The sequence below is a fragment of the Seriola dumerili genome, unplaced genomic scaffold (assembly GCF_002260705.1).
Source record: "Seriola dumerili isolate Sdu_G_001 unplaced genomic scaffold, Sdu_1.0 BDQW01000302.1, whole genome shotgun sequence".
In the NCBI taxonomy this organism is placed as follows: Eukaryota; Metazoa; Chordata; class Actinopteri; order Carangiformes; family Carangidae; genus Seriola; species Seriola dumerili.
Window position 1 is genome coordinate 127,408 of NW_019174557.1, and position 27,674 is coordinate 155,081.

The 27,674-nt window shown below is 42.2% G+C and overlaps 1 protein-coding gene across 1 annotated transcript in view; it reads right to left on the reverse strand.

Moving 5' to 3' along the window:
- Positions 1-1,482: 1,482 nt before the first annotated feature.
- Positions 1,483-27,674, reverse strand: part of LOC111231518 (adhesion G protein-coupled receptor L3-like) — an 82,689-nt gene continuing 56,497 nt past the window's right edge. The window contains exons 14-26 of the mRNA XM_022758636.1: positions 25,817-25,939; positions 25,403-25,619; positions 23,442-23,616; positions 22,234-22,443; positions 17,724-17,944; positions 14,810-14,876; positions 13,623-13,714; positions 10,612-10,780; positions 8,987-9,115; positions 8,280-8,373; positions 4,963-4,980; positions 3,993-4,295; positions 1,483-2,953 (exon numbers count right to left, since the gene is read on the reverse strand). Of these exons, the coding sequence (XP_022614357.1) occupies positions 2,310-2,953; positions 3,993-4,295; positions 4,963-4,980; positions 8,280-8,373; positions 8,987-9,115; positions 10,612-10,780; positions 13,623-13,714; positions 14,810-14,876; positions 17,724-17,944; positions 22,234-22,443; positions 23,442-23,616; positions 25,403-25,619; positions 25,817-25,939 (2,462 nt within the window). The 3' untranslated portion in view covers positions 1,483-2,309. The remainder of the gene's footprint in view (positions 2,954-3,992; positions 4,296-4,962; positions 4,981-8,279; positions 8,374-8,986; positions 9,116-10,611; positions 10,781-13,622; positions 13,715-14,809; positions 14,877-17,723; positions 17,945-22,233; positions 22,444-23,441; positions 23,617-25,402; positions 25,620-25,816; positions 25,940-27,674) is intronic.

Consider the following 27,674-nt stretch of genomic DNA (forward strand, 5'->3'; position numbering starts at 1 on the left):
AGCTGTTTTGACAGGTTTACAGAGAGAAAGGCAGAATTTCATCAGAGAATGAAACAGAAATACAGAAAACGCATGTAGCAATATGTCTGTTGGCATTTGTGCAGAACGTAATCTCCCCAAATAACCAGGAATGCATATTTGAAGTGAAAACACTGCTGGGTTTAACTCTGTGTTTGCATTTAATTTTGATGTAATAAGTGATAACACTCAAGAGGCGGAAAACCGCAAAGCTATGTCAGTAATTTATTTGTTGGCAAACAACTTTCACTGTTACAACAAATATTAGTTATGAGATCATTCAACTTGGAACCCATACAAAAAGAATAAATAATTAGCAATAATATTGTAATAATAATCATGATCATAATAATTTAAAAAAAGGAACAAAAAACAAACCCAGTGCCACTTTATTTACTCCTGCCTAAAGCCAGCTTTCTTTCCTCCAAGCTTGTTTTGCTGTCTTTAAACCAATAAACAGATAAATAAATAATTTCTCTCTTGGGGACATGGAGGGGGCTTGTGGGATACATGTGCAAGCTAGACTTCATACACTTATGAAATTTTCCTCCTAAATAAGTAAACATTGGCTTTCCACACTGGACAGTGCTGCTGTGTGCAGAGTTTTCACATATTCAGTACACATATATGGTGTAATCATGGCATTTTCACAGGTGAGACCCACCCTTTTTCAAATAGTGGAAATAGTGGAAATTTAGAGAATGACATTTATTATTCTCAGCATTCTTTTTCTGTACAGTAGGATCTCAACTGGCACAGCAAGGTAATGTCAATTGGGAGAATTTGGCAATAGACAGAATATGCTTCATAAACCATTCTTGTGTTACTCCAAATATCTAATTTTTTATTTTTTTTTTCCTACCCAGGCTCCTCGTTGCGCCTCAAGGAAGGAAATGCTTTATTCAAGAACAAATGAGATGAGACCCACTTCCAGCAAGGACTAAAACGTAGCATTTCCATAGAAACCGTCTCCTTCATAACTTAACCACTTAATTTTCCCTTTAGTTTTAAATCTACACAGTGGTAAAGTATATAGTAACAGTTGATTTGCAAAACGTAAGTGACAGTGGTGTTGCTATAAAGGGACCAGAATGAAGTGTGCATAGGGTATATGCGTATTAATTAAGGAGTGCGTAACTGTCTCTGTATGTATGAAAGAGTGACATGAAAGATTGTTCCTTGCTCATTCTGTAGTCTACACGTGACTAGCACATATCATGACGGTTCAGAACAGTTCCACAGACAAAAGGTTTGCAACGTAAAATCAAAAAATAAAAGACTTGGTCATATGCAACATTTGTATCTGTATCTGTATTCTGTACAATACATAGAAACAGTTTGTGATTTCTTCATAATTCTTTGATAACTGAAAACTTTTACAGAAGAAAGGAGAAGAAACGGAACCCATTCTTTTTTCTTTTTTCTTTTTTTTTTTAATTCAGTCTGTTGTAATATGATCTTCCTTCTTTGTTTTCAGTGAAGTACACAGTAGCCGCAGTCACTACAACTTGCAGGAATGTTACACCAGCCCGGACACAAACTCCAGTTTAGCAGATACGAACAGGAAGAGAATTCAGAACATCGGCGTGATATGGTTACAGTTCGGTTGTCCAGTAAAATAGTTTTTCGGGATGATCATTAGTGAGGGCATATATCATACATCCTCCACTTGATTGGCAGGTAGTGGGGCGGGGCCTCTTTGGGGCCAGTTTATGTCATGAACACCAGAGTTGAATATCCTGCTCTACCCTTCAGAGAGGTTGAAGCATCATCCCAGTACGTGTCTTTTAGAGTGAGACAGAGAGACAGACATACAGACAAACAGACAGGCAGCTCCTTTAACCAGAGCTGGGGGCCACGCCCCTGTAGTGGTGGTAGTGGACTATATGCTATAATCTGCTAGAGGTCCATATTGGGGAACTCGTAGGGCTACGGTCAATCCAAGATTCCAAATTAAAGTAACAGGTATGGTAAAATTACAGAATCCCTCCTCCTTCCTTTCCTTTCCAGGTTAGAAGTTCCATTTCTGTTTCATGTTCACAAAAGGTCTCTCAGAACCGCCCACTCAGTCTGCACCATTTATGACAATACATTCAGTCCCTGCTTCCATTTGACCAGCGATATCTCGACCATATTGTCATGAACCATAGTTAATGTCACACACAGTACATCAATCCAGGGGCGGGCCAGCTCGGTCTGTCAGTCAGTCAGTCAACAACACAGAATGTTTTCATTGGAAGGTTGGAAATGTGAGAGTGGGCTGGGGAGGGACAGAAGTCTCTTGATTGGCTCTATAGACTGGTAACCAGGTGGGAAGGGTCTATGGGCGGCTCCTCGGGCGACGAATCAGACTCCTCCTTGCTCCCAGACACCATGTATCCATCGCTGCCACCACGGCCCATGTGGTAGTAGCTCTGTAGCTCGTGAAGGTGATTCCTGGAGCCCAAGTTTGGCATGCTCTTATAATAGACATCATCCAGCTCTGGAGCAGTGGCACTCTTACAGGGCTGCAGCTCCCCTGAGCTATCTTCCTCTCCGTCTGTTAAACCGTTCATCTGCCCATCCGGGAGGTCCGTCAGCACTGGCATGCTGGTGTAGAGTGAGTCTCTGTGGTTGGGTGAATGCGTGTGCTCATCAGTGTGCTCGTTGGTCAGCAGGGGGAAGAAGCTTTCGCTGGTCTCCTGGGGAATGCGCCGCGGCCGTGAGAAGCTGTGGGGAGGAGGCGGCGGTGGCGGGTGGCTGTCTGGTGGAGGGGGCCGTGGCGGCAGGAGTGGAGCGTTGGACTCCTCTCTGATAATCTCCAAACCCAGGTTCTCCTCATGGGGGAAGGCCACAGGGTTGTCCAGCACCATTGGACCATTGTCCTCTTTACTGCCTCCCACACACCCACCAACTCCACTGCTGCTGCTGCTGCTGCTGCCTCCTGCCATGCTCCCTGAAAGAACCAAGCAGGAGTAACTGTTATAGCATACTGCTGCTGTTGTTAATTTTAGCGCTCCAAAGTGGTGACGCCAGTGTTAACTGGTCAAAAATGTTATTTGACTTTTTAAAGCTGCTTTAATCAACATTTTTATATTAACAGTGGATCAAATTACAATGTGTAATTAGAAAGGGGTTGCTCATATTATCACCTGACTCATTTACCTGCATCTCCCCTCACCTTTACAAAGGGTTGTCAGACTCTTTGATCTAACTGTTTTGTTTTTCCGGTGCGCAACTTTAATGTTTTTCAATCAGCTCGCGGCTCTCATCTGTGCAGTTTTCTGTCACAGCAGGCAGCTGTTCTCAGTGAAATAGCTCTAAAAACCCACTATACACCGCCTGCCCAGCATCAAATGGCACTGAACATACAGTAGTGGAGCATTTAGTAGTTTAAGGGCCACATATTTTTCTCAGGAGCAGCTTGAGACGAAAAAAAAAAAAAAAAAGAATAAAAAAAACTGCTAAAAGCAGAGTGAGTATTGGACTTACATTCATCAGGGGGCCAGAAATGCAGCTGTCGCTAACAATCTGCTGGATGCATAATTGGGCAACTGTACACTAGCATGTTTGCCATATCAACTTAGAAGGTGATAATATGTCAGTGTTGTGTTCTCAGCTTGGTTCAGCTGGTCCCAAGTGGCCAAAAGAATTGCTCACTGCCTGTTTAACACGTTTATTTGTTTACTACACACGTATACGTCTGTCAACAGTATAAATGCTGTGAGCAAAGCACATTTACAAAAAAAAAACAGTAATGCTGTTTTTGGGGTTAGATGCCCTCTCCTCTCCTTGATTTGGAAAATTGACTGCCGTGACAAATATGACTCCGCCCCTAGATCTTGAGACAAGAAAAGCGTTTACGCACCCAACCTGTGGAAGCCAGGATCAGCGCTCTGAGGGCAGTGTTTAATTACACAAGAATTCCTAGTTATGTTCATTTGAAGCAGTGTCCCTGTCTCAACGCCTGAAATGATTTAAACCAAACCAGTCACCTCCATTGGCCATGCTGCTGTTGACCAGCTTGTTCATCAGGTTGTGATTGCGCTCCGTAGTGGCTCTCTCATGGTTGTTGAGGTAGGACGGGATGTAGTTGGAAGTCAGCTCCTTGAGAATCTTCTTCTCCAGGGTCGTCTCTTTGTGGTTGCTGTGGGTGCCGTAGCCACCACTACGGTCTAGAATCTGGACGCAGTCACTCAAGTACTCACTGCTGGCCATGCTGTAGTTGTTGGCATGGTTACCATTAAGAGGGAGCGTATCCATAACACTGGAGTCTCTTGCGTTGTTCAGGATGCCCTCTGAGGAGCAAATAATTAAAAAAAGTAATAATTATTAGGATCCTTAAATAAACTAAGTGGATTTCTCAGAAGAAAGATTTTAATTATTGTTTGATATCATAGTGTGTGCTGTGAATTGAGGATTAAAAAGTAGCAATGATAATTTTCTTGGAAAGAGAAATGCTTCAAGCGTCCATAATTCATTTAAGTGAAACCTCAGAAGTACTTTCTTTTCTCAATTACTGCCAGCACCACAGCAATACAAAAAGTAGAGTTGGACTTCACTACAAAAATAAATGTTTTGAAGTGACACTTAAAGTAATTACATTTCAAGTCATTTTAAGAGCAAATATAACTCAAATTTCAATTTGCACATTTTATTCACACCATTTGAATTCAATGAGATTCAATGCTAATGCTGTTTTTTTTTAACTATATATATATATTGCTTCAGAGCAAAACTTTTAAAAAGCATTCCATAGAAGATGGATCTAAAAATAAGTCTTTTACGTGGACTGACTCATAATTTGGGAGAGAAAAAGAAAGCTTTAGCATGTCTGACAGCCAAACAAAACCACTGTTTTGCTGTAGATTGGACTGAAAATGTTAGGCAGAACGCTTTGGAAGCAAGAAAAGAGAGAAGAAAGTCGATGTTATTGAAGTAGTTGAGTATTAATTTAGCCCATACTTGTGTCTCGGTAAGGTGCTAATGGACAGCATGAGGGAGAAGAGAGAAAAGAGACACAGATGTGAGTTTTTGTATCGAGAGAAACAAATTTCAGCAGCTTCAAAATCAACAGTTGCACAGTAATTGGAGGCGTGATGAAAGCTGTTTAACAAAGAAACCCTGTCTGATTCTTAAAATCAAAGTCTGCTTTTCAGGGCCTTATTGTTAGCTGGCTGCTATCATGTGGTTCATTATTTATGTAACACAGAGAAAACATTAAAAAAAAAAACACCTCACAAATTACATTTAAAACATGGTATATCTACAGTAGGCATGCAGCACAACAAGCAATACACACAAGTCCCAACTGACACATACAAACTGGCATTCAAAACAAAGCATTGTGTGAAATGTACTGTATAAAATAGAACATTCACAAAAAAAAATAGTACAAATATTTCATGGCTCCCAAGTAGCTTCTAAAAGATATGGTGAATTTGTAATCAGTTATGTATGTATAGTTTGCATCTATAGAGCACAATAAATCAGCATGTGATCTTGTTATATTGTTTTGATATTTCATGAACCGAATTGCATCTGTACATTTATGTGCTGTGAGAACTGCCCAGTGGGTGTCCTTTGTGAAAGATTATTGCAGTGTGATTGATTGTCTCACTTGGGAGCCATACTAAGGCTAGATCAGATATGCAGCCAAAAGTGTATTACAGTGGCAAACATTTTAAAATGAAATAACCATGCAAAATAAATGCAATGTGCTGAAAAATAACTCTAAGCTAACTTTCCAAATGTTGTATGTTTATAAAAGGAACATCAGGCACACCTTGGGTGTTGTACATGCCCACGGCTGGGTTATTATAGACTGCCGAGTCCCCCAGGAGAGTGTTATAAGGATTGTTAGTACCATGGGGACGAAGGAGAGCATTAGTTATAAGATGATTAGCCATGGCTCCTGGTACAGGCAGATAGAGAAAGAGAGAAGAAGAGCAACAGCCAAGTCGAGAGAGGAAGAGAGAGGAAAAGCAACAGCCAAGTCAAGAGAGAAAGAGAGAGAGAGAGAGAGGCACTCAAGAAAAAAAAAAGGCAGAGATAGAGGTTGAGGGAGAGAGCATGTAGACGTCGCAGAGTGGAAGTAAGCAAGAAGGAAGAAGAGGAAGGGAGAGTGAGATGGAAAGTGAGTGTGTGGAAGAAAGAGGGAGAGAAGAGGACAAGTAAATCAAACAAGCAAACATAGTTTGAGGTGAAAGGCAAGAAAAAGCTTGACAAGTCATTCTTGCAGCCACTGCATACAGGTCGAGGGAGGGGATAAGAAAGAGAGAGAGAGAGAGAGCGAGAGAGAGAGGGAGACAGACAGACAGAGAGAGAGAGAGGAAGGAGAAAGTAGCATAGCTTGGAGAAGATTGTGCTGCAGTTCAATACGCTTGAGCAGAGAAGCATGACTACAGGATAGTTAATGGACAAAGGGACCACAAAAAAAGTGTTGTCAGTGCATTTTCTTCCCTAGGTGGGAGACAGATCATGTACACATTAAGACACTGCGGAAAAACAGAAGACGAATGACCGTGACAGCTCCTGTACATTCCTCCTCATCCTCTCATCATCACGCTATACCTCTACCACTACTCCTAAGTGTGGATATATGTCATATAGCTTCAAAACATAGGTTAGAGGGAGGGGGAGACACTGAAACATCTCTGTGGTAACACTTTTTTTTTTTTTTCCTTCAGCAAAGAGAAAATACCACAACATTTTAGTTGTCTAATTCCTGTGTTTGAGGACACCACAGTTCAGTTCATATTAGTAAAACTTCATTGCCATTTCCCTATCAGAGCAGAGAAGCTGGCAAGCAGCCTGGACTTGGCTGACAAAATAGAGCTCTAGGTAGAATAAATTAGAAATAATGAAGAAAGTGGAACGTGGCAGAATACTGAATGAATTTTGGGCATCAACTCTTGGTTGAAAAAAAAATCTAGCTACCGGATATTTATCTATAGTGGACAATGCACATTAATTAATATGATATGCACCCTTAGTCCCAACACAGCTAAAAAGAGACATAATGTCTTAAAATAAACATATTCCTTCTCCATTTTATTCTGTCCTAATTTCAACAAGTCACCCCCCTATCAGAATATCCAGTTTATTCCACTCCATCCTTATTCACTAAGCCACAGTATGTAGTCATTTGAAATCTACTGGCTAAGTAGCTCTCTGCACCGTACTTTAAAGTGTGAGGGAAGGAGGAGGTAGGGGTGTCTTAAGCCCTGCCTCACTAAGTGTGTGATAATTCAGGCGCTGACACACACCGTGTCTGCTTTAGCATCAATCTGTCATGCTAACAGCTTATTAGTGGCCTGAAGGAAGCGAGGGCCACACCTCGACTTAGAGACTAACAAATGGCAGTATATATGTGTGTGTGTGTGTGTGTGTGTGTGTGTGTGTGTGTGTGTGTGCGCACGCTCCAGAGTGTGTGTGTGTGTCAAAATGTCTAGCCATTTGGGTGTCTATGTCCTCATTACCCTAGCCCTGAGACAGCCATACTCATGGATTCCATTCTTACAGTCCATTACTGTGGCTTACTCTGGAGGGACAGCAATAGAAAGCTCAGAATACAGCGAAAATACAGTGAGCTAAGCCTAATAGTCATTTTAAAACTGGGTAACTACAGCAGCCTTCATATAATAAGATAAGCTCGGCTGAACACAGATTCTCAGGTGGAAAACACTGCAAAACTGTGCTCCGCTACAATAAAACCATACATTCCTTGTAATGTGCTGAAAACGGACGCACGGTAGGTTCTTAGCACTAGTACCTTCACCTGATGTGACACACTATTGCATTCAGCTAATAACAAAGAATTAATCGAATGCAACTCTGCATAAGTTGGAGTATAATAATAAAGGTTACTGTTATTCAGCTCAAGAGTTGAACACAACTTCAAGGATTTCTCACCCACAATGCTTTAAAAGGGGACTATCCTTGGAAAAAGAAGTATAGAAGCTCTCTGCAGCACAGTCAACTCTGCACTGTGTAGATTTATAATGGGACCACAAACTGGTTGATGTTTCCGTTTTGACAACAGTCGGCTCCAAACTTGCTTTCCTGTAAAGTCATCCTTTGAAGCAGCAAAAAAGTATTAAGTGATATTTACACTCCATTCTGCTAATCTTCCTCTCTACACGAACACAGTACCATTATTAGAAGTTTGGACTCCTACCACTTTACTAAATGACAGCGTATGCTGGCTGAACCTCCCGCTATTAATAAAGTAGATATGGTGACAGTGATGAGGATGCAAATGGTAGGTATCCCGTGGTTACCTCTGTTGAGCGTGGCGGAGCTGTTGATGTCTCCAGTGATGAAGGAGGACTCCTGTTTCCTCACAGTGTCATTCCACATCCGCCTGATACGACTCTATACACAGAGGAAAAGAAGCGAGAGAGAAATAGACAGGGAGGGAGAAAGAGGTAGAGAAGGCATGGGCAAAGACAAAGAGGAGCGGCGATGATGAAGGGAGGGAGGAATAAAGGATAAGGGAAAAGAGAGGGAGGAACGACAACGAGAGAGCACCGTGGGGAGGAAAGACGTGATGACAAAAAAGGGGGGAGGGGGGGAAATATGGTAAGAAACATAATATACGAGAGTATGGTGTGCAAACAAAGGGCAAATTAGTGCAGGAGAGGCAGTAAAGGAAAAAGTAAAGCAACAACCAGCAAGAGAGAAACAGGTGGGGGGGAAATAATCACCCATCAATTCCATTTAAGCTCAATCTACCTGTGTTCAGCATCAATATGTGAAGGTGTTAGTCAGGGTTTGGGTTATCTCACTTTCAACACAAAATCCACATCTTAAGACTGCAAACACAAAGTCCGTGTTTAACTGTTTTGTTTTTTCATGGTTCGCTTCTGCCTACAGTAAAACTAGTTGAAAGTGAACAGCGATAACCCAAAACCCTCATGGCGTGCTCTGGCCTCACCTGAGAGTCTGCTGTGCTGTAGCGTCCAGGTGTGCAGGCAGGTAAGCTCACCTGTGAGCCTGTGGAGTAGCGGCCTGGAGTCCGTGAGGTGGTGGTCTTACTCGAGGAGGAGATGGAGGTCTCCACGCTCTTGCCGCTGCAGCAGTGAGTGCGCAGACATTTGCCGTACTCTTTGCGCACCTGGGCAGGGGAGGTGAAAAGGACACATGAAGAAGAAGGAGGAGGAGGAGGAGGAGGAGGAGGAGGAGGAGGCACTGACTGATGTTCCACTTTGACCTTGCACATGTTGAAGCATATTTTTAAGATGACATACCAGGCAAACAAAAAAAAAAAAAAAAAAAAGACTGGAAGGGCTTAACTTGATATAGTGTCCCCGTTAAATTCTTTTCCTACTCAAATTCTTTGTGCAAACACTAACCCCATAAAAAACGTAGACATTAAAGGATTAACTTCATAAACTTCAACATCAACATCCGATCCCAAATGTTATTACTGCCGCACATCCATCCTGAAATGGACATATTCCTTAGGGGGACATATGATGCACTTGCACACACACAAAACATCTGCATTTAGATCCCAATCAAATTAGAACAAATACGACTGTAATTGCTTTTTAACAAGCTTGTTGGACTGGCAGACGTGTATTGTCACATGCTCTGTTTGAACAGCTGTGTGTTGAGTTGCTCCATGCATCTTGAGAGAAACCATGTTGGGCCACAGCCAAAGACAACCTCAGCACTGTTCTGAGGACATCTCTCAGGATACCTGATCCCACGGCCTAACACATACCTAAGTACTGTGCATGCTGACTTCTACACACACACATACACACACACACACACACTGCACTTGTTTACTGGTTGTACACTTAAAACTAAAAACTCTCTGTGGGACTGCAGCCAGACGAGAGTATTAAGCATTTGATGAATTTTCTTTCCATATCCTGCTCCTCTTGTGTTCTCCAAGGCACTGACAGTGTGTGGGAGACTCTGTAAAAATATCCCAGGATATGTAGGCTCTTCCTGGAAGCCACATATAATTCAAATTTAAAAAGTGGTAGGTATGTACTCACAAATGCCTCTAATCATTTAGGCCAAATAAACCCAAACCGCACACATGTATATGTATGAAGAAGGTCATCTTTTAAAAAATGAAAAGGGGGGCTGTGTGTCCATGTGAGCAAGGTTGATCTATTTAATTGCATAAATCATCAGAGTATTGTATCTGTAACCACTGCTTCTTAGACATGGAAGCAGGCATTTCTTTCCTCTGCATGTGTCCAAAATCTAAAACAACTGGAGCTAAATGTTATCAAAGTTTTGAAAATGCTATTTCGGGCTTGATGACCTCCCCCTGATGAAAAACGTTCTTTTCTGTTGGGTGAAGACGAGCAGCTCAGTTTGTTACCTGCTGTCACACAGTGAAAAGTGAGAGAGAGAGAGAGAGAGTGAGGCGGTGAGAGTGAAAATATGAGAATTGAGCCGCCAGTAGGGATACTGAATGACCAATCAAACCTGTGACAGCTCTGCAAATATTTTTGGTGTCCCCGCTGATCAATGTGCTAGCATGTGTGTGTGTGTGTGTGTGTGTGTGTGTGTGTGTGTTTGTATTTGTCTGCCTGTCACACCGTCTATCTATTTCTGTCCAGGTTTGTCTCTGCGTGACTCCCTCACCTTCTTCTGCAGTATGCAGTGGAAGATGAAGATGAACATGCCCTGCAGGGAGTTGAAGATGGTGAAAAGGTAGGCCATGATCACGGTGCTTTCGTTGATGTACATTAGTCCAAAAGCCCAGGTCAGGCCCAGCAGACACAGCAGAGCTATGGCCCCAATCACCCAAGACCTGCGGGAGAAGGAAGGGAGACAACATCGCTGTTTGCTACGTCCCACAATATGCACAGTTTATTTTGCAGGTGACATTGTAAGTAGGATAGTACGAGAGGCTTGTCTCTTTCCCCGGATCAGAGAAGCTATTCAGCCAAGTTTGATGCATGTGGGACTATGAGGCCGGAGGAAGGGGTTAGGGAGGGTTCATTCAGAGCCCAAACACTGTGGGAGTGGGATGAGGGTAACAGTGGGAGGTTTTGCCTAAAAGAATTATACTCTTATGAAAAGGGTGAGAGAAAAGAGAGAAAGTGGATTTGCTCATCTAGATACCATCTCGAGAGAGGAAGGGGAGGTTATAAACTAGCTGACGTCAGCCACTAGAATTGAGAAAGTCAAGCACGTAAGACTTTTTTTTTTTTCCAAGACACATCCCAACTCTGTTATTCAAAGTACATGGAAGAGGGTGAAAAACATTTTCACAGGCAGAAGTGGGTCCTGAAGTCTGTTACTGCAATTGTGATGATAACATTATAATGGAATTAAATTTCATAAAAGTTTTCAAGGCTGTGGAACTACATTTCAAATAAAGCCTTTGCAGAAATGAGTCATAAAGGCCAAATGTCAGAGTTTTGGTCATGTCGAGGCATGTGTATGGATCGCAAGTCCCTGCTCGAGTGTGTGCATGTGAGTGTGTGGAGTGTGTGTGTGGCCACGTGAGTGGCTCTACTGGGCAGTAAGTAGACGGACATTACAGCCATTATAAATGACATTTCTCAGTAAAGGTCACAGTTTCGGGTCTGCCACAGCTGCGATGATGGCTGTTAATTTGATTGGCTGACTGGATAGTGATCACCTCTCGTGTGAGGGATGGAGGAAAGGAAGGCAAGAAAAGCGGGCGAGGGGGGTGGGAGGTGGGTGGGGGGGCAGAAGGGGAGATATTAGTAGAGGCAGGAGGAAGGAAGAGAGAAAGAAGAGGAGAGTAAGTGAGTGAGACTGAGGTGATTGATTCGATGTTGCCCTCTGTGGCACCATTCAGGCGAGACAGAACCTCCAATAAAGCTCGTCTGACGACCCACTTCAATAAAGGGTACACTCATCCCTCTCTTTTCCATCCCTCCATTTCACCTCTCCCTCCAGTGCTCCCTTGAGTCATGGTTTCTCTCTCAGCTCTGTGCGCCCTCATTCACATCTCACCATTATAATATTTCAATAGCACTTTAGGTCTATAGGTCAAGGGAGCTCACAAATCACACATGAACAAGTAATCCATTTTACAAGGCAGGTTAATGGTTAATTTAGGGATATGCAAAGACTCTAAGCAGGTTCTACAGACAAATACGATGACAAGCAAACCAATCAAAATGTCTCTAGAAAGACGAGAGGCTTCTGATTGGAGAGAGGCCTTACCAGAGCCAATCCACAACAAAGACAACATATGATGGCTTGGAGTTAAAGAGACAAAAGAAAGCAAAAGGAAGAAAAAAAAATGATAAGACAAAAAAGGCATGATGATGATTAACGAGTAAATGAACCAAAATAAGACATGACTAATGAAGTGAAACAGATCAAAATCTATTCAGCCTTCAGTGTGCTCAGAAAGACTAAGGAACCTTGTTAAAAAATAATAGAAAAAAAAAGATACAAAAGCATTGTATTCCAAATGGATCTTTAATTTTATCTTTCATCTGGCTTTTTGATTACATTCCCCTGAACTGCACCGAAGCAAAGCTTGGCTGGTTGTCTTTATGTCTGAAACGCCTCCCACTTGAAGTCCTACTTAAAACTGCTGTCATGAAAGATACATTGGCAGTAATATTTAAATGATAAATCAAACGAGTAAGCCATTCGGTGATTTACATTATAAATTCTGAGCTGTGCCTCAGTAAGGCGTTGAGCTCTGAGCCACGGCATATTGTTTGAATTAGACTCAGCCTTTTGTCTTGAGCTGCACTGGAACGAGAAATAACACAATCCTGATTAGTTAGCTTAGTGGACAGAGTTTCTGTGGTCTGTGGGAATGAAGTCATATTTCAGTGACATTCTCTGAGGGTGATATAAGTAACAGTGACATGATGAATTCCATGAGTAGTGTCTTGAAATAATGTCAGACAAAGGTGAAATGCGCTTCATGCAAGATGCTAATGTGCAAAAAAAAAAAAAAAAAAGGCTGATAGACATTAAATTTAAAATGGATAGTTTGACATTTTGGGAAATACACTTATTAGCTTTCTTGCCAGGAGTTGGATGAGAAGATCAATACCACTCCCGTGTCTTACAGTAAATATTAAGCTGGAGCCAGCAGCATTTGAGCTTAGCTTAGCATAACGACTGGAAACGCCTAGCCTGGCTCTGTTTAAAGGTAACAAAATCTAGAGCTCATTATTAAAACATCTTACCTCAATTGTTTGATCCGTACAAAAGCAGAAATTCACCATTTTACAGAAAGTTGTGTGCAGGACCATGTCTTGCTCATTACCCCTCACAAAACCATATCTTATTTTGTTTTACATTTTGGTTTATGTGCGGATTAAACAACATATAACATATTAAATTGTAAGCTTTAGATGTGCCGGTATGCAGATTTTGTTACTTTTGGACAAAGCTAGGCCAGACTTTCCCCCATTTCCAATCTTTATGCTAAGCTAATCGACTGTTGGCTGCAGCTATATACTATATTTGCCGTGCAGACATGAGAGTGGTATCAAACTATTCATCTTGACAAAAAAAAGAAAAAGAAAAAGGAAATAAGTATATCTTCCAGAATGTCAAACTAGGCAAACAGGCATGTATAATCACATCCACTGTCAAAATAAGAAGCACTGGTGTGGTGGCAGAATGGTATGCACACATGCACTTACTTGATGTTGTCCAGACATCCAGAGTCTGGTTTGAGAATGGCTGTGTGATGGAACATCTTATAAAGAGCGATACCGAGGAAGATTACATTCAGCTGAAACACACAGACACAAACACGTACAAGTTAATATTCTGCAGCAATGAGCCTAATTAAAGACACAATGTCACCACAACAATTCACTCACACACAGTGCATATCATTTCATTTTCCCTTCCAGCAGTAATTGGCTTGGGGACACAGTATCAGCCCACAATCAACAACCCTTTATGTGCTCAAAATACAGCAGCTTGAGCATCAGGGAAAATACAGCAGTCATTACAACCATCGAGGATCATTGTTATAATAGAAATCCAATTCTCACAGTTGCTGTCTCTTCTACTGCCCTGCCAATGCATAGATAGCGTGGTTTAATAATGACTCATCTGGGCTGTTGTGTTGGGTCTCCAAGGCTGTATATGTTACCAATGGGCATAGAGTCATAACAGAGCAGTCCCACCTGCACTGCTCCCACTTACAGCTCCAGTTAGATCAGTGATAGCCTGGCTGACATTTCTAAAATGAGCACAGAGCATCAGTGTACATGCTGACATTCACCTAATTGGGAACATGTCCCATAGCTTTCATTCTCTCTTTCTCAAACTTAGCTTTATATATATGTATATGTACACATATATACTGTATATATGGTTTGCTTTTTTCTGTTTGTCCGTTCCTGCTCATTAAAAAATCTTGCAAACTCATTGACATTGCTCTATGTACGGACAAGAAAAATGGTCAAATTGAGATCTGTGGAGGTCTGTGATCTTCTTTTCACTGTGTAATAAAAGTAGCTAGACCGAGAGGAAGTACATTGCCTGGATCATCAAATAAGAGAAATATAACTTTGTTGAGTTCTTATCATAATCTGTGTGAAGTACAACAGTCTGTGCTCTATGTCCCTCCAAAGATTTCCAGCTTGTTGGAATATGTGCCCACTTGAGAGTTAATCCATGAGTGGGAATTATTAAACTGACATAAAGTTCCTTCTGCTCGCACTTATACTACGGAGAGCTCAGGGAAACCTTGTAGGAGATTAACAAACACCTTAATGTGGCCTGTCGTTTCTGCACGAACATGTGGCAGCCGGTCTGCTCTGTACATGTAGCACTATGTCAAGTGTGAGTGAGCATGCATGTATGTGTATCTCACCATAATGATGAGCGTGGCAGGGCCTATGAAACTCCAGATGAAGTATGTATCCAATCGCAGCCAGCACCTAGAGAGACACAGCGAGATAAGGAGTGAGGAAGAGGGAGATACAACAGGAGAGAGACATCATGCATGAGAAACAGAGGGAAGAAGAACAGGAGAGAGGAAAGACGCACAGGGATTAAAAACATGCTCCAGTCTCAGATGGATGTAGGGTAGCAAGGATTTACCATCAGAGGACAGGACATGCATCACAGTTAAACACACACACACACACACACACACACACACACACACACACACACACACACACATAGAGAAACAAGGAGGGGGAAAAAAAGCAATACATTACATGTCATACAGTATATCAAATGCATCACGATAGAGGGAGGACAAAAGGAATTGGGGTGGATGAAAAAACGAAAGAGATGGAGAACAGTGAGAAAGGTGTTGCAGGATGGAGGAAAATACACAACAGTATACACACACATCTGAAATATACATCACACACAGAGAGGGAGGCAGCAAGGGATGAGCACCTGTGATAAATAAACCTTTACTTCCCCCTTAGGGCACAGATATATGACACGGCCACATCCTGTGGTCGCAAAAATATGACACGACTGTGTTCATTTGAATACTGAGTTATGGATGCAGCCCTCATACCAGGCTATTTATGGAGTCTGGGAGTGGCTGTGGTGAGGTTAAAGGAGAGAGGAGGGACACACACACACACACACACATGCACACGCACATTTAATATATGCACACAAACATGCACCTACACATTCAGAGAAAGAAGACATGCATGAATACACATAACCACACACACACACACACACACACACACACACACACACACACACACACACACACACACACACACACACACAAAAACACATACACACACAGGCAGTCTGACCACAAGGTTAGCATTGGTAGCAAATGATGTACTGCTGTATGCTAAATTATATTACCCCAAACATCTTCACTCATCAATTGTGGGGTGGGGTGGGGGGTGGGGGGGGGGGGGGTGGGGGGTGGTGCCCTCCACTGAGGTCAAACCCGAAGGGTTGCAGAAAAAGGTGCCAGAAAGAAACCACTGGAGCAAAATGGCCGACTGATTCATGACCAGCTGCTTTTGAATTATTAATCTTTCAATTTCCACCACATTAGAGAGCCCTCCATTATGGGTCCCTGACTGTGTCACAGTATCCTCCATTAGGGCTCCTTTGCTAAGTCATAGCCACCTTCATTATGGGACGTGAAAGAGACTCAGTGCCACTGGCTAATATGGGGGAGAATGGGGTGTGTTATGTGTCAAGGTGACACAGCAGGGATGGCAGATGATATTTGCAGAGGTTTTTGTCTCAATGTGTTATGTCGAACATGATAAGCAGTGCCATTTTCAAGGCTGGACTGATAAATGAGCCACATAACTTAGTATTTGCTTTTAATGAAAGGTACTTTGCTGTGAAAATAGTTGTGTCAGTTTCTTTCAAACCCATGAGGTACAGGGCCATTAAAAGCAGAAACGTTAGTTGTTTGGGTGAAATATTATTTTGAAATACAAGGATATATTCTTTGATGAAATTTATCTTTTACGCCCTCACTGATTTCAGTGCGATTTGTGTGGTAGCCTCTACATTATTCTCCCAAAAAGTATAGCTTCATTTTCCATTTTCACTGTTAAACCACAGCTATTGTCTCAAGACAAGTCTCCCAGTCTGTCGGCTAATAGCATGCAGTCTGATTATTCATCCAGAGCTTGGCATTCAGACTCTCATGTTTTAATGATCATCCCACAATGAAATATTGATCTAAGTGGCATACGGGTTGGTGTGACTTGACGGTTAAACACTGCTAAATTCAACCCTTTCCTCATCTTCAAACCTCTGCAAGGTGACGTGTAGCTGGAGGAAAACTGCGAGGTCTGATCTACAAAAAGGCCCCGAGGAGCAGCAGAGAATGTGAGCATCTGAGCAGTGAATCATTTAACAGTCCTATAGTGTCCTGTCATTTTTCACTTTCTATATGGAGCCGCTCATTTATTAGCACTTGAGATTTTTCTAACACAAGCTTTTAAATGCAACGTCCACATCGATAACTTCCTCTTTAGTCTTTATGCTTTCATACAGTCACAGAATGGAGGACAGGTCACAGACATGTATGCATATTATGCACATAATATGCATATGCACAGTATGAATAAAATGTTGGCCTCTCGCGGCCTCTTTTCAGAGTCACAGCTTGAATGGAGGGGACAGGTCACGCATGTGAAACTTTTATGTTCACTCCACTCCTGTGTATTTGTAGGTGGCCTATTATGCATATAGAGTATTTCATATGGATGAGATGTTGGCTGCCTTTTCGTGGACTTACACTGTGTCTCCGGTTGGACAAGTCAAGCATGCATGAATAAGTTACCATGTGCTCTTAATGTATGTCACTCACTACACCACACTTCCTCCAGGGGATGCCAGTATGGATGTGTGCACACAGCGACAGACTACTCTACCACTCCTTTTGCCATCCCACCATTCTCACACTCTCACACTTAAACCACTCTTTTTCTCCCTCAGCCTGCTCCACCGTGCACCACCTCCTCCTATTCCGCCAGTTAAATCCTTCCATATTCACACATTGTTGGTGCTGTGCTCATGCAGGCACGCTGTGGTGCATCCTCCCCTGCTTGTCCCCATACTTCCCTCCCTCTCTTCCATCCTTCTCTGCCTCTCTCCCCTCTCAACCTCTCTGTATTAACTCTTCAGAGGTGCCACAGCTTGTAGAGTCCACTGTGGCAGACACAGCCAAAATGACAGCAGGCACTCCAGCCTCCCTCCCTTTCCTCCCCTCGCCCAGTCATCCATCCTTCCTTCACGCTACGCTCTCCTCGCCACCCCTCTATCCTTACACTCGGTCAGTGCCGTAGCTCCTGTAGTCCACGGCAGCGGAGACGGCCACTATGACAGCAGGCACTCCATATCCTGCCAGGTAGAAGTACTTAGTCCTGGAGTGTTCGCTCTCAAACACCTCTACCAGCATGATGTAGAGCTGCACCCCTTCCAGGAACATCCAGGTGAAGGCTGCCAAGAAGAAGAAATGGAGCAAGGCTGCGAAGACTGCACAGGCAATCTGGTGAGGGAAAGAAAAGATGGAGAGGATTTAAAATTACAGTTACACTACACACAATGCTGCTCAGGAAATACTTAATCTGGTGGACACTTGCACTGATGAGTTGGTAGAAAAAAGACACAAACACTCCAGGCGATAAGGGTATGAGTCAGACTTTATCATATTCACATAGGGAAGGAAATGTAAGGGATTAAAAATTGGGCTACCAATACTGGAACAGACAGGAGAGGGAGAGGATAAGGCAAAAAGGAATAGAGGGAGCTCACAATCATAGTACACTATAACAGCAATTACAGGCGACAGAATGACTCAAAATCACTTCACGATAGCAATATTAGTCGAGCTTCCTTCACAGTTTACTCCACGTCTGCATCTGCAAGTCATCTAAGAAGATGAATGGGAAAATACAAGTGACAAGTTGGTGCTGCAGCCTGTGCTGATTGACCACATTTCAAACAGAAGTAGCAAAGCGCTTTCAAAACGCACTGGGAGAAAGGAGGGGTGGGGCTGGGTTGGTGAGGAGGGCGAATTACTTGGCAACACAGTTGAAAATACAATATGATTTTTTGTCAAAGCCAAGGATGAACAAAATAAGTGGAACTGCTGCAAAAAAAATGAATCAGTAGCTTGGTATGAAAGAGACAAAGCGCACATAAAAATTGACACATTTTAGAGCTTGTGGAAAGCTGGCAGTCACATCAGTTCAAATGCTATACTAATAGTTAAGTGAAAAAAAAATCAGTTTTTGTGCTTCTACTAGAGCTGAACCGTGTGTTCTAGCTCCTACTACTACATCATCAAAATACTGTTAATTTAGTTTGTTGTGGAATGTAAATCATCAGATATCAAATAAAGAAAATTCACATTGATAACTACTTGTACCGACCACTGTTAGAAGCCAGACAATAGTGACCGATGTAGGGGATGAAGAGTTAGAGAGGCAGATGATAAAATACTAAGAAAACCCTGTGAGTGACTGTCCTGAATGTAAAAAACAAAACAAAAAAAAAACACCACAGGATGAGCAGCAGGAAAATGAAAGAGGGGTATCAAACCTGAAACTGCACTGACAATTTCAGCAATAGGATAGGAAGAAAAGAAGGGTGCTTAAAAAGAGAAGGCAAACGAGCGGTGAGATTTGGCCCGTCACGTTCGTGGCAACGTTCTAATCTAAAGAGTCACTCCTAAATCACTGAATGGGAAAGCTAACAGACAGACATTTTATAATGGAGGGGTTTGCAGTGAGAGACAATTACCTAACGTCTGAGAGACAATGAGTTTAGGGGGCGAGGGAGTCACTCATTTCCATTTCTAATGATCGCACAGTGTAGCTTACACACACAGACAAAGACACACAGACACATTGCACGCACACACACAGGTAAAAAAAGAAAAAAAAAAAAAAAAAGTGGCTGATTATGCAAAGTCATTTACTTTTCCTGCTGGAATTACTGGCTTAACCGGCTGCGAGCTAAGTGACGCTGAAGATGTTAATGGAGGTCACAAATAGTCACCAGTAATTAACAGGAGAACGGCACGCATAAATACAGCAGCACACATGCATAACAAAGAAACATGATCCCTCCCACACAAACACACACAGACGCGGAGAAATACACAAAACACAATGTCAAAACACATTCTATCAAATTTGTTTTGTCTCTTCATTTGCAATAAGAATGTTTTCTCATCGAGCGCACAGCGGGATGCAAAGGCCTGAGGCGGCGCTAAGGCTCCTTGAATACTATGGGGGTGATAAACGATACAGCCCTGAGCACTTCCTCCCCTTCAGACACACACTTCATAATGGTCCAACAGTAAATAGGCAAAAAAATAAATAATTTTTCATGGGCTACCTAGCACTAAGATGTGTACAAACTTTATGTTGATTATATTTGAGTGACCTTGCCCAGAGGAATTAAAGGAGAATATCTCATCTCAGAATCTGTCTCATTAGATTTTTGTGTAAATGCTTGGACCGAAATTAGGTTTAAAATCCTAATCCATGATTGGAATATTGAATGTGGACCATATGGATTATACAACACTGAGGCTGTGACGGGAATGCAGACCACGTGGACCTTGATGGTTAAGCCAAAATTGCACTGCACTGTACACCATTAGGGATGGAGCTTGATATTGGCTGGTTTGCTGATATGTAAAAATTGCTTCACAAATTGTGGCTCTGGGACTTTAAAAACCCTCCACACTCTCAGGGGCAGGACTATTTGTTATGGGTGTCATCAGGATCATTGCAGTTAATGATGCATTTGTTGTGCTGAAAATCTACATCTCTATTCCACATCTAAAAAACTCAACCGTAGAGGAACCACACACTGTGTGAAATGACACTTAATGCATATACTGTCATTGTAAAAAAAAATAAAAACTAACCCCAAATTTGTATTTTATGAAGAACAAAGATTCACCAGTGACCCATTCACTGGTCACAAACTACTGTTGGCTGGTTAACAAAGTAATGCCGAGCAAGCTGTTAACAAATGGGTTAGTTTGTTCATTGCAGAGGTCGAGTGGGTCTTTATCCATATAGCTTTAGATTTTATTATTGTTCTTCCTCTTCTGATGTTGTTGTGAGCTGCAAAAGCTTAACACAGACACACACGAGCAGCAAAGGTCACGCATCATTAACCGTAATAGAAAGTTCCAGTCTGGTAATGTTTGGGTAGTGGGAGCGAAAAAACGGAAAGTGACCTATTAAGTTATGACTAGTGAAGTTACATTACGTCTATTTGCACAAGCTACAGTGGCTGCAGAGAGCGGCATCGGTAGCAATAGACATTTTCAACCATAGATTAGAGCCAGTCAACCTGATGCACAGCCTTGAGAGGTTTGGCCATGACTAATAACTGCTATGCTCATAGACATGTAGAATATGCTGCTATAATGCCACTTGACATTTTTATGCATACAATGACATATAGCCAATACAGACTGACACAGTGACCCAGCATAAACCCCAAGGTTGGTCTGAATGTCAATGTGCATTATTTGACCTGCCCTGACCCCCCGTCGTGAGCTGTTTGCAATTGCAATGAAATGTCAAATTTCTATAAAACTATTACCATCAACAAGATCCTTTATGTTTTATAGGAAACGTCAATGCTTCAAACATAAATTTAGCCCTGCAACTTTTCAACTTTTTTATAGAGAGACCAAATAAAGAAAATAAGCGACTCCACGCTTATGATCAATACTGAGAGTAAATATTTCAAATTCCCTTTAAAAGAATTTAAATTCAACAATTCTGTTGAGTACGCAGTGCTGCATTTATACAAGGTTTTTCTACAGTTTAGCAGTGATGCATGGACACGCAGGTGAAACTGCCTGATAGCACTCTAATGTGAACAGTCAAATGCAGGTTAAACCCATATTCACAGCCCTGCCTCGCCTGGGCTTTGTTTGTGAAAGTTTTATTACTCTGCAAACATCCTCCTCACAACCAGCAGGATTCCCTGCTACTGTTGCCTGAGGGGCGAAATGACTAACCAATGCAAGTTTGGACTGAAGCAGCGTATAACATCAGCTAAGATAATACAAAGCTTTAATAGATTATCTAGTATATAAGCAGTTGTATGTAATGAGCACTTTGCATTGTGAATCATTTCTGTAACTGGGAATGAACCAAAGAAGAGCCAAATTAGTTTTTGTACTCTACAAATTAATAATATTTCAGTTACTTTGCCGTTCAAGAAGCTCGTATACTAATGGCGTTACAAAGTTTTTGTATCCTTTTCTGCCTTGTTTGGCAATGCTTTCTGAATTAGTGTAATATGATTAAGCTGAGAAATTGTCTAGCACCTCTAACACTCAGCATAGCAGTGATGTCATGGAAAACCGAGCATGTGCGGTAAAAACAATGCCAGTAAACTCTGTTTTTGCAGGGTTTTCCCAACGCAGTTTATGAGAAAAATGTTGCATAATCCAGACTGTTTGGATACACGGATATGGTTTGCTTAAATAGTCACCCAGAAATTTCTGTTTTTGATTTATTCCAGGAACGCTGCGTGTACCAGATCTGCTGTTTCTTATTCATGTCGCGGTAATGTGGTCAACCACCGACAGCAAGTTAGTAAACATTTCACGATTTACTCTGCCAACATCGCAGTATAATCAGTGCCATTGGTCGGTGGACAGTTATGCCAAGCCTGTGCCAGCACTACATGAATAAAAAGGCACAGTTTGAAATGTATCCTGTTAGCAAACGAGCAAAAAGATACTGTATATATTGTACACAGATATACACACAAAGACAACCCCGCCCTTCTTACTGGCTGATCGGCCCTGTTGATCCCGACCAGGAACAGTGACTCAGCGATGAAGAGGCTGATGCAGAGGTTCTTGTGGATGGTGTTGCGATCACTCTGAAGTCCACGGAAGAAGCAAAAGGTGAAGATGCAGATAAGCAAGCAAACCAGCGACAACAGGATCCCCACCCATGTGATCACGTCCAGGAGAAGGTCGTGCATGCTGTCTGCTTTCTGTGAGAAGTGCAAAGAAAAGACAGAGACAAGCGTGAGCGGATTATCTAACAGCCATTTACAGCTTCTATGTTTAACTAAGTTTTGCTTCGGTTTGCTTAAAACACATGAGTCATATTGTTGCAACACGAAAACATGCTGTAGAGTCAGACCCACAGACAGACAACTCCCCTCCCCTGACTGATGTGAGTCTGGCTGTGTGTCGCTGAGCGTTCAGGGCCACAGCGTAACGCTGCGTTGCACAGGTGTGCTGGCTCTATCCATCAGTGTCCTGCAACCTGGCAGGCAGAGCAATGTTCAACATAGCACTGCTGTGATGGATCTACTGCTCAAACCCTCACACTGCGTTCACACAGTGGCTGCCAAGCTAGGTCTGACCATGACCCCTTTAGAAGTAACACACATCCTCCTGGCCCAGAGGGAGAGACTGGGTGTCACACATTATCCGGAGTTACAAGAGCCGATATGTGAAAAGGAACTTGGTCTTAAGATAACAAAGGATGAAGAGAAAAGGTACTTATCCCACACACAGTGAGACAATGAGGTTTTTGTCCACTGCCCACTGTGGCTCATGGATATCAAAATAAATGCTTTGACTTTATGATCAGTCAAATATGATTTGTGCAATAAAATAAGACCAGCAGCTTCTGTCTCAGATGGACGTTTTATGGTAAATTAAAATGTATCTGTTTTGGTAATCCACAACTTCATACGCTGATGTTTTTTGTCAAACCAGTGTCATCATCAGCCTTGACGAATCAATTGTAAAAATTTCTGCTGCCAAGTATGATTACTCAGTACTGAAGGGTCTGGAGAGTCATAATCTATTTTCCAGATGTTAGAGTCTCCTTCTCTTCCCTCCTTCCCCCTTTTTTTTTTTTTTTTTTTTCCAGGATGTGGTGACCAGCTTTGCCAGCCACTGCTAATCAAATGACGAACAACTGACCCTTTGATATCGCCAATCCCCCTCTGGCAGGAACGGGAGAACAAACGCCTACCTTGACCTCCACATGGGCCATAAGCACTGCAAAGCTGGTGAGGTGTGTGCAGGAGCAGCTGGTGTGCGTGCGATTGGTGGCCAGCAGACGACAGTCCTGCGTAGACCAGAATCCCATCATGGTGCGTTTGGAGTAGCTCCAGAACGAACAGTTGGGATTGAAGTTCTCTTCCGAACTGCTTAGTGGCACGGGAGGAGGAGGATAAGTGAGAGAGACAGGGGGGGGGGGGGGGGGTGAGAAAAGAGGAGGGGTGGGAGAGAAGGGAGACAGAGAACAGATACTTAGTCATGGGGAGGTGGGAGGTAGAACCATGAAGTGGTTGGGGGAGCCAAAAAAAAAAAAAAAAGTGAGAAAAATGGTGGGAGGACTTGGTGGAGAAAGGATGGAGAGGAAGAAACAGAGATGGAGTCAAACACACACAACAACAAAACAACAAACAGAAGGGACGGAACGAGAGAATACAGCAACAAATAAACACGGAGCCATGGCAGGAGGTGACAGCGCTGTGTCCATGCTTGTTGTGTAGGAGCTGCTCGTGTAAACTGATGACACCGTGTGTGTGTGTGTGTGTGTGTGTGTGTGTGTGTGTGTGTGTATGTTGGGTTCGTGAAGTTATCTCAAAATGAGCAAGTGAAACAGTGAGGATTTCTTCGCAGCCAACAAGCTGGATCACCAACTGGATCAACATTTGCTTGTTGGATGAGAAACTCAAATGTCAAAAAAATGTTGCACTGACCAAAACAATTAATTCATAATAAAGAAATGTGAAATAACTACAGCTTGGTTCAGTGTGTGATTATTGTTATTAGCAGAGCTGTTTTCATGTTATCTGGGATGAGTCAGAGTGAGACGAGACAGGTCAACGTGAAGTCTTGTCAAAGCAAGTCACAAGTCTTGATAAGCAAATTGGTTAAAGTCAGTTTCAAGACTTTCAGATGGCTAAACACTGACCATAAATGACAAAGCATTTTAACACGTTCTTTTCAAAGCTGTGCTGAATAATTTTTTTTTCTTACATAACTATGACCAAGAACTTTCAGTGCTTAGGCATAATAATTAAATATTCAAGCTGCATGGCTATGTCTGTCACTGATTATTTTTTCCAGGTCAAAACATAAGAATATTTTTGCAGTCTTGACTTGTATCCACGTCCATCCAGTCTACAGCTCTGGTTATTACCACTTACAGCTGTTATCGAATGATAAGGCTGACACTCTGTCATTGGCAACAAACCACACGAAGACCTCAAATTTCCGTGACCCGTTTATTTCCTCTGAAGACAAAAAGTCTTTCAAATGAGCCACAAATACTGGCTTTTAATACTACTACTAATATTACTTTACTTTTACTTTTTAAAAAGGCTTAAGCAGCAGGGAACTGTAGTTTTTTCTTGTTTTTACAAATAGGGGTAAATAGAGCATTTGTTGGCATTTTTAATACATATTTGCTGCATTGGTGAGTATTTATTGCTCATGTTTATGGTAATGGTGGAACATGTCACTATGACCTTGTTGCACTGTATTTTCAACAAGTTTTTTTGGACAACAATGGAGCTCTGTGGCACAGAGGAATAAAGTATGTCAAGCTTTGGTGATACAGACAATACTAGTTAAAATAAAAAAAATCATTATTGGCTTCGGCCTGTCGTGATTCTCACATTGCATTTATGTTCTGCCCGTTCCGTGTTTTCTTTGACACTAACTCGCATGTAATTTCAGACCCAGCCACGCCCATCTGCGCCTGTGTGCCTACGATTCTACCTGCCATCTGTGACTCTGTTGTGCTTATGGGTCCTGTTTTGTCTCAAAACATGATATGGTCTTTCCATGGAATTTCATGACATAAGAAAAACTGAAACTATCACCAGCCTTATCCTTTAACCTTTTTCTCTATTCCATTCCATCTAGCAAGTTTTGTTTTTGTTTTTTTTTATTGTTTACAAAAAGAAGTCATCACCTTGCACCTTACTTACCTGCAGGTGTTTGACAGTGAATACCACGGGCTCAGACAGGTAAACCTTATTGCTCTCCTTGTTAATGGATGCTGTGATGACCGGGGAGTTGACAATAACAGAGTAATTAGGGTAGACCGCCTCGCTGCTCAGTCTGACGCTGGCGTTCTCTGTGGACAGGTAGGAACCCAAATTCCTGTACAGGACAAAGGCCATCCTGATCTCACCTGAGAGAAGACACACGGAAACATAAAAGAGGTGCACTTGATAATTGTTGGCTTAAACCGTGATGACAGAAATAGATTGCAAGATTGCAAAGTGGTTAAAAAAAAAAAAAAAAAAATAGCAAGTGGGTTAGACAAAGAGAAGGAGAGAGACTTAATTGTGAGAGTAGGAGGAAGAGAGTGTGAGATTTCTCTTCTACCGTTTCTGCCATGCTGTTTGAGAGTGCTGGCTGACAGCTGGATGGAGTTTCCATGTAGTTCTGACTGAGGGAATGTCAGGTCTGCAAGGTTCCCATCCGTGCTCAGCCTGGCCACTTCCAGCTCTGGAACACACACACACACACACACACATGCACACATACAAACACACAAACACACACACACTTATGTCAAGTCAGTATAGCACGTTAGATCAAGTTTTGTTTTGCAGCTCCTTGTAATAACCATGTTTTCTCACTAAGTGCTTCACAGCAGAACGCAGGCATGAATCCTGAAGCAGTTTCGAGCGTTTCCTAAACAAAGAAAATGAAAAAAGCTTACACACACCAAAGTGAAATAACTTGGATTTTCATACTAAAACAGGCAACTATGTCTCCAGGCAACCGGTCCAACATGTCAAGGTGGATAATCCAGCCTCTCTCTTGTATTGTGGGAATCTAATTTCACCATCCAGGTTCGTTAGCACAATCCTGATTACGGCTCTATAATGTATTAGATAAAGTTTCTAATTAAGGACTAATTATACCTTTGGTGTTTCGCTATCTTGTGCTTCTGAGTGATTTGATGATTTAGACACTGCTTTCGTGGCGAAAAACAGCTCCCTGATCAAATAAGCAAAGCGAGGACATGCTGAAATGGAAATAGAGAGTGGGAGAGGAGTTGGAGTGGAAGAGGAGAGGAGGGTGAAAGGAGAGGAAGTTGAGGAGGTCAGGGAAAAGTGCTGGGAAGAGGTAAAGAAAAAAAGAGAGAAAGAGGGTAGTTAGAGGAGAGGAATGGATGAGAGATGGGAAACGAGCAGAGGACTTGAGGGGAGATAGGCAGAAAGAAGACTCACTGAGTACAATATATAGGGCACAAAGGCAGGCGATACAGAGGTATGGGAGAGAGGAGATGGAAGCAGGCTGAAGCAGGCAGACGTAAACACAGACACTGATATGCAAATACTGGCAGAAAGAAAGAGAAAACACTGCTTAAGTGTCCCTCACATGCACATGAGCCAAACTAAACATTCAAGCTATGTACACACACACACACACACACACACATACATACACATTAACACAACGACCTACCCACACACTTGCACGTACACGTACACACACATCCACACCCACCCACAGCGGCGGGGTATCAAAACACGCTGAGTCTAATCTAATTAAAGCATCCTTGTCATGACAATCCTCCTCCTAAGAAACACACTTGTTCATTATCGTTATCACACACGCACGCTGTTACCGCTGTTACCTTCAAATCACTGATTTGGTTCTAATAATAACACTATTTATTCATCTGCCTAATACTCCACCGCATAGGCACACACACGATCTAACACAATAATATCACCCACAGTAGCTGCAGCGGCTTCTTTTAAATGAGTCACTCAAATCGATCATTCCTGTCGCTCTCTCTCCTCTCGAAGAAGAAAAAAAAATTGCAAGAAGGAGAGTAGCAAGAGAGAAAGAGAGAGAGAGAGAGAGAGAGAGAGAAAGTGAGAGAGAAAGTGAGAGAGAAAGTGAGGATGGAAGAGGAGAAAGAGAGAGATGAGAGGTGGTATCGGGCCAGTTATGAATAAAGGGGAGAGATAATCACGGTGGATCTGCCCACTGGATTAGCTGGAAGGGGAGATTAGCAGCACAAAAAGAAGAGGAAAGCGGAGACAAAATTTTCCACCAAAAAAGATAATTTCCTGTTTTAAGTTCTTCAGAGATGCGGTAGCCTACATCGCGATGACTGTTTATGTAACCATATTTATGTGGTGCGTTCAGGAGTTAAAAAAATTTGGAGGAGATACAAGTCTGAAATTATGTAAGGTAAAATAGTGTAGGAGGGCAGTTGTTG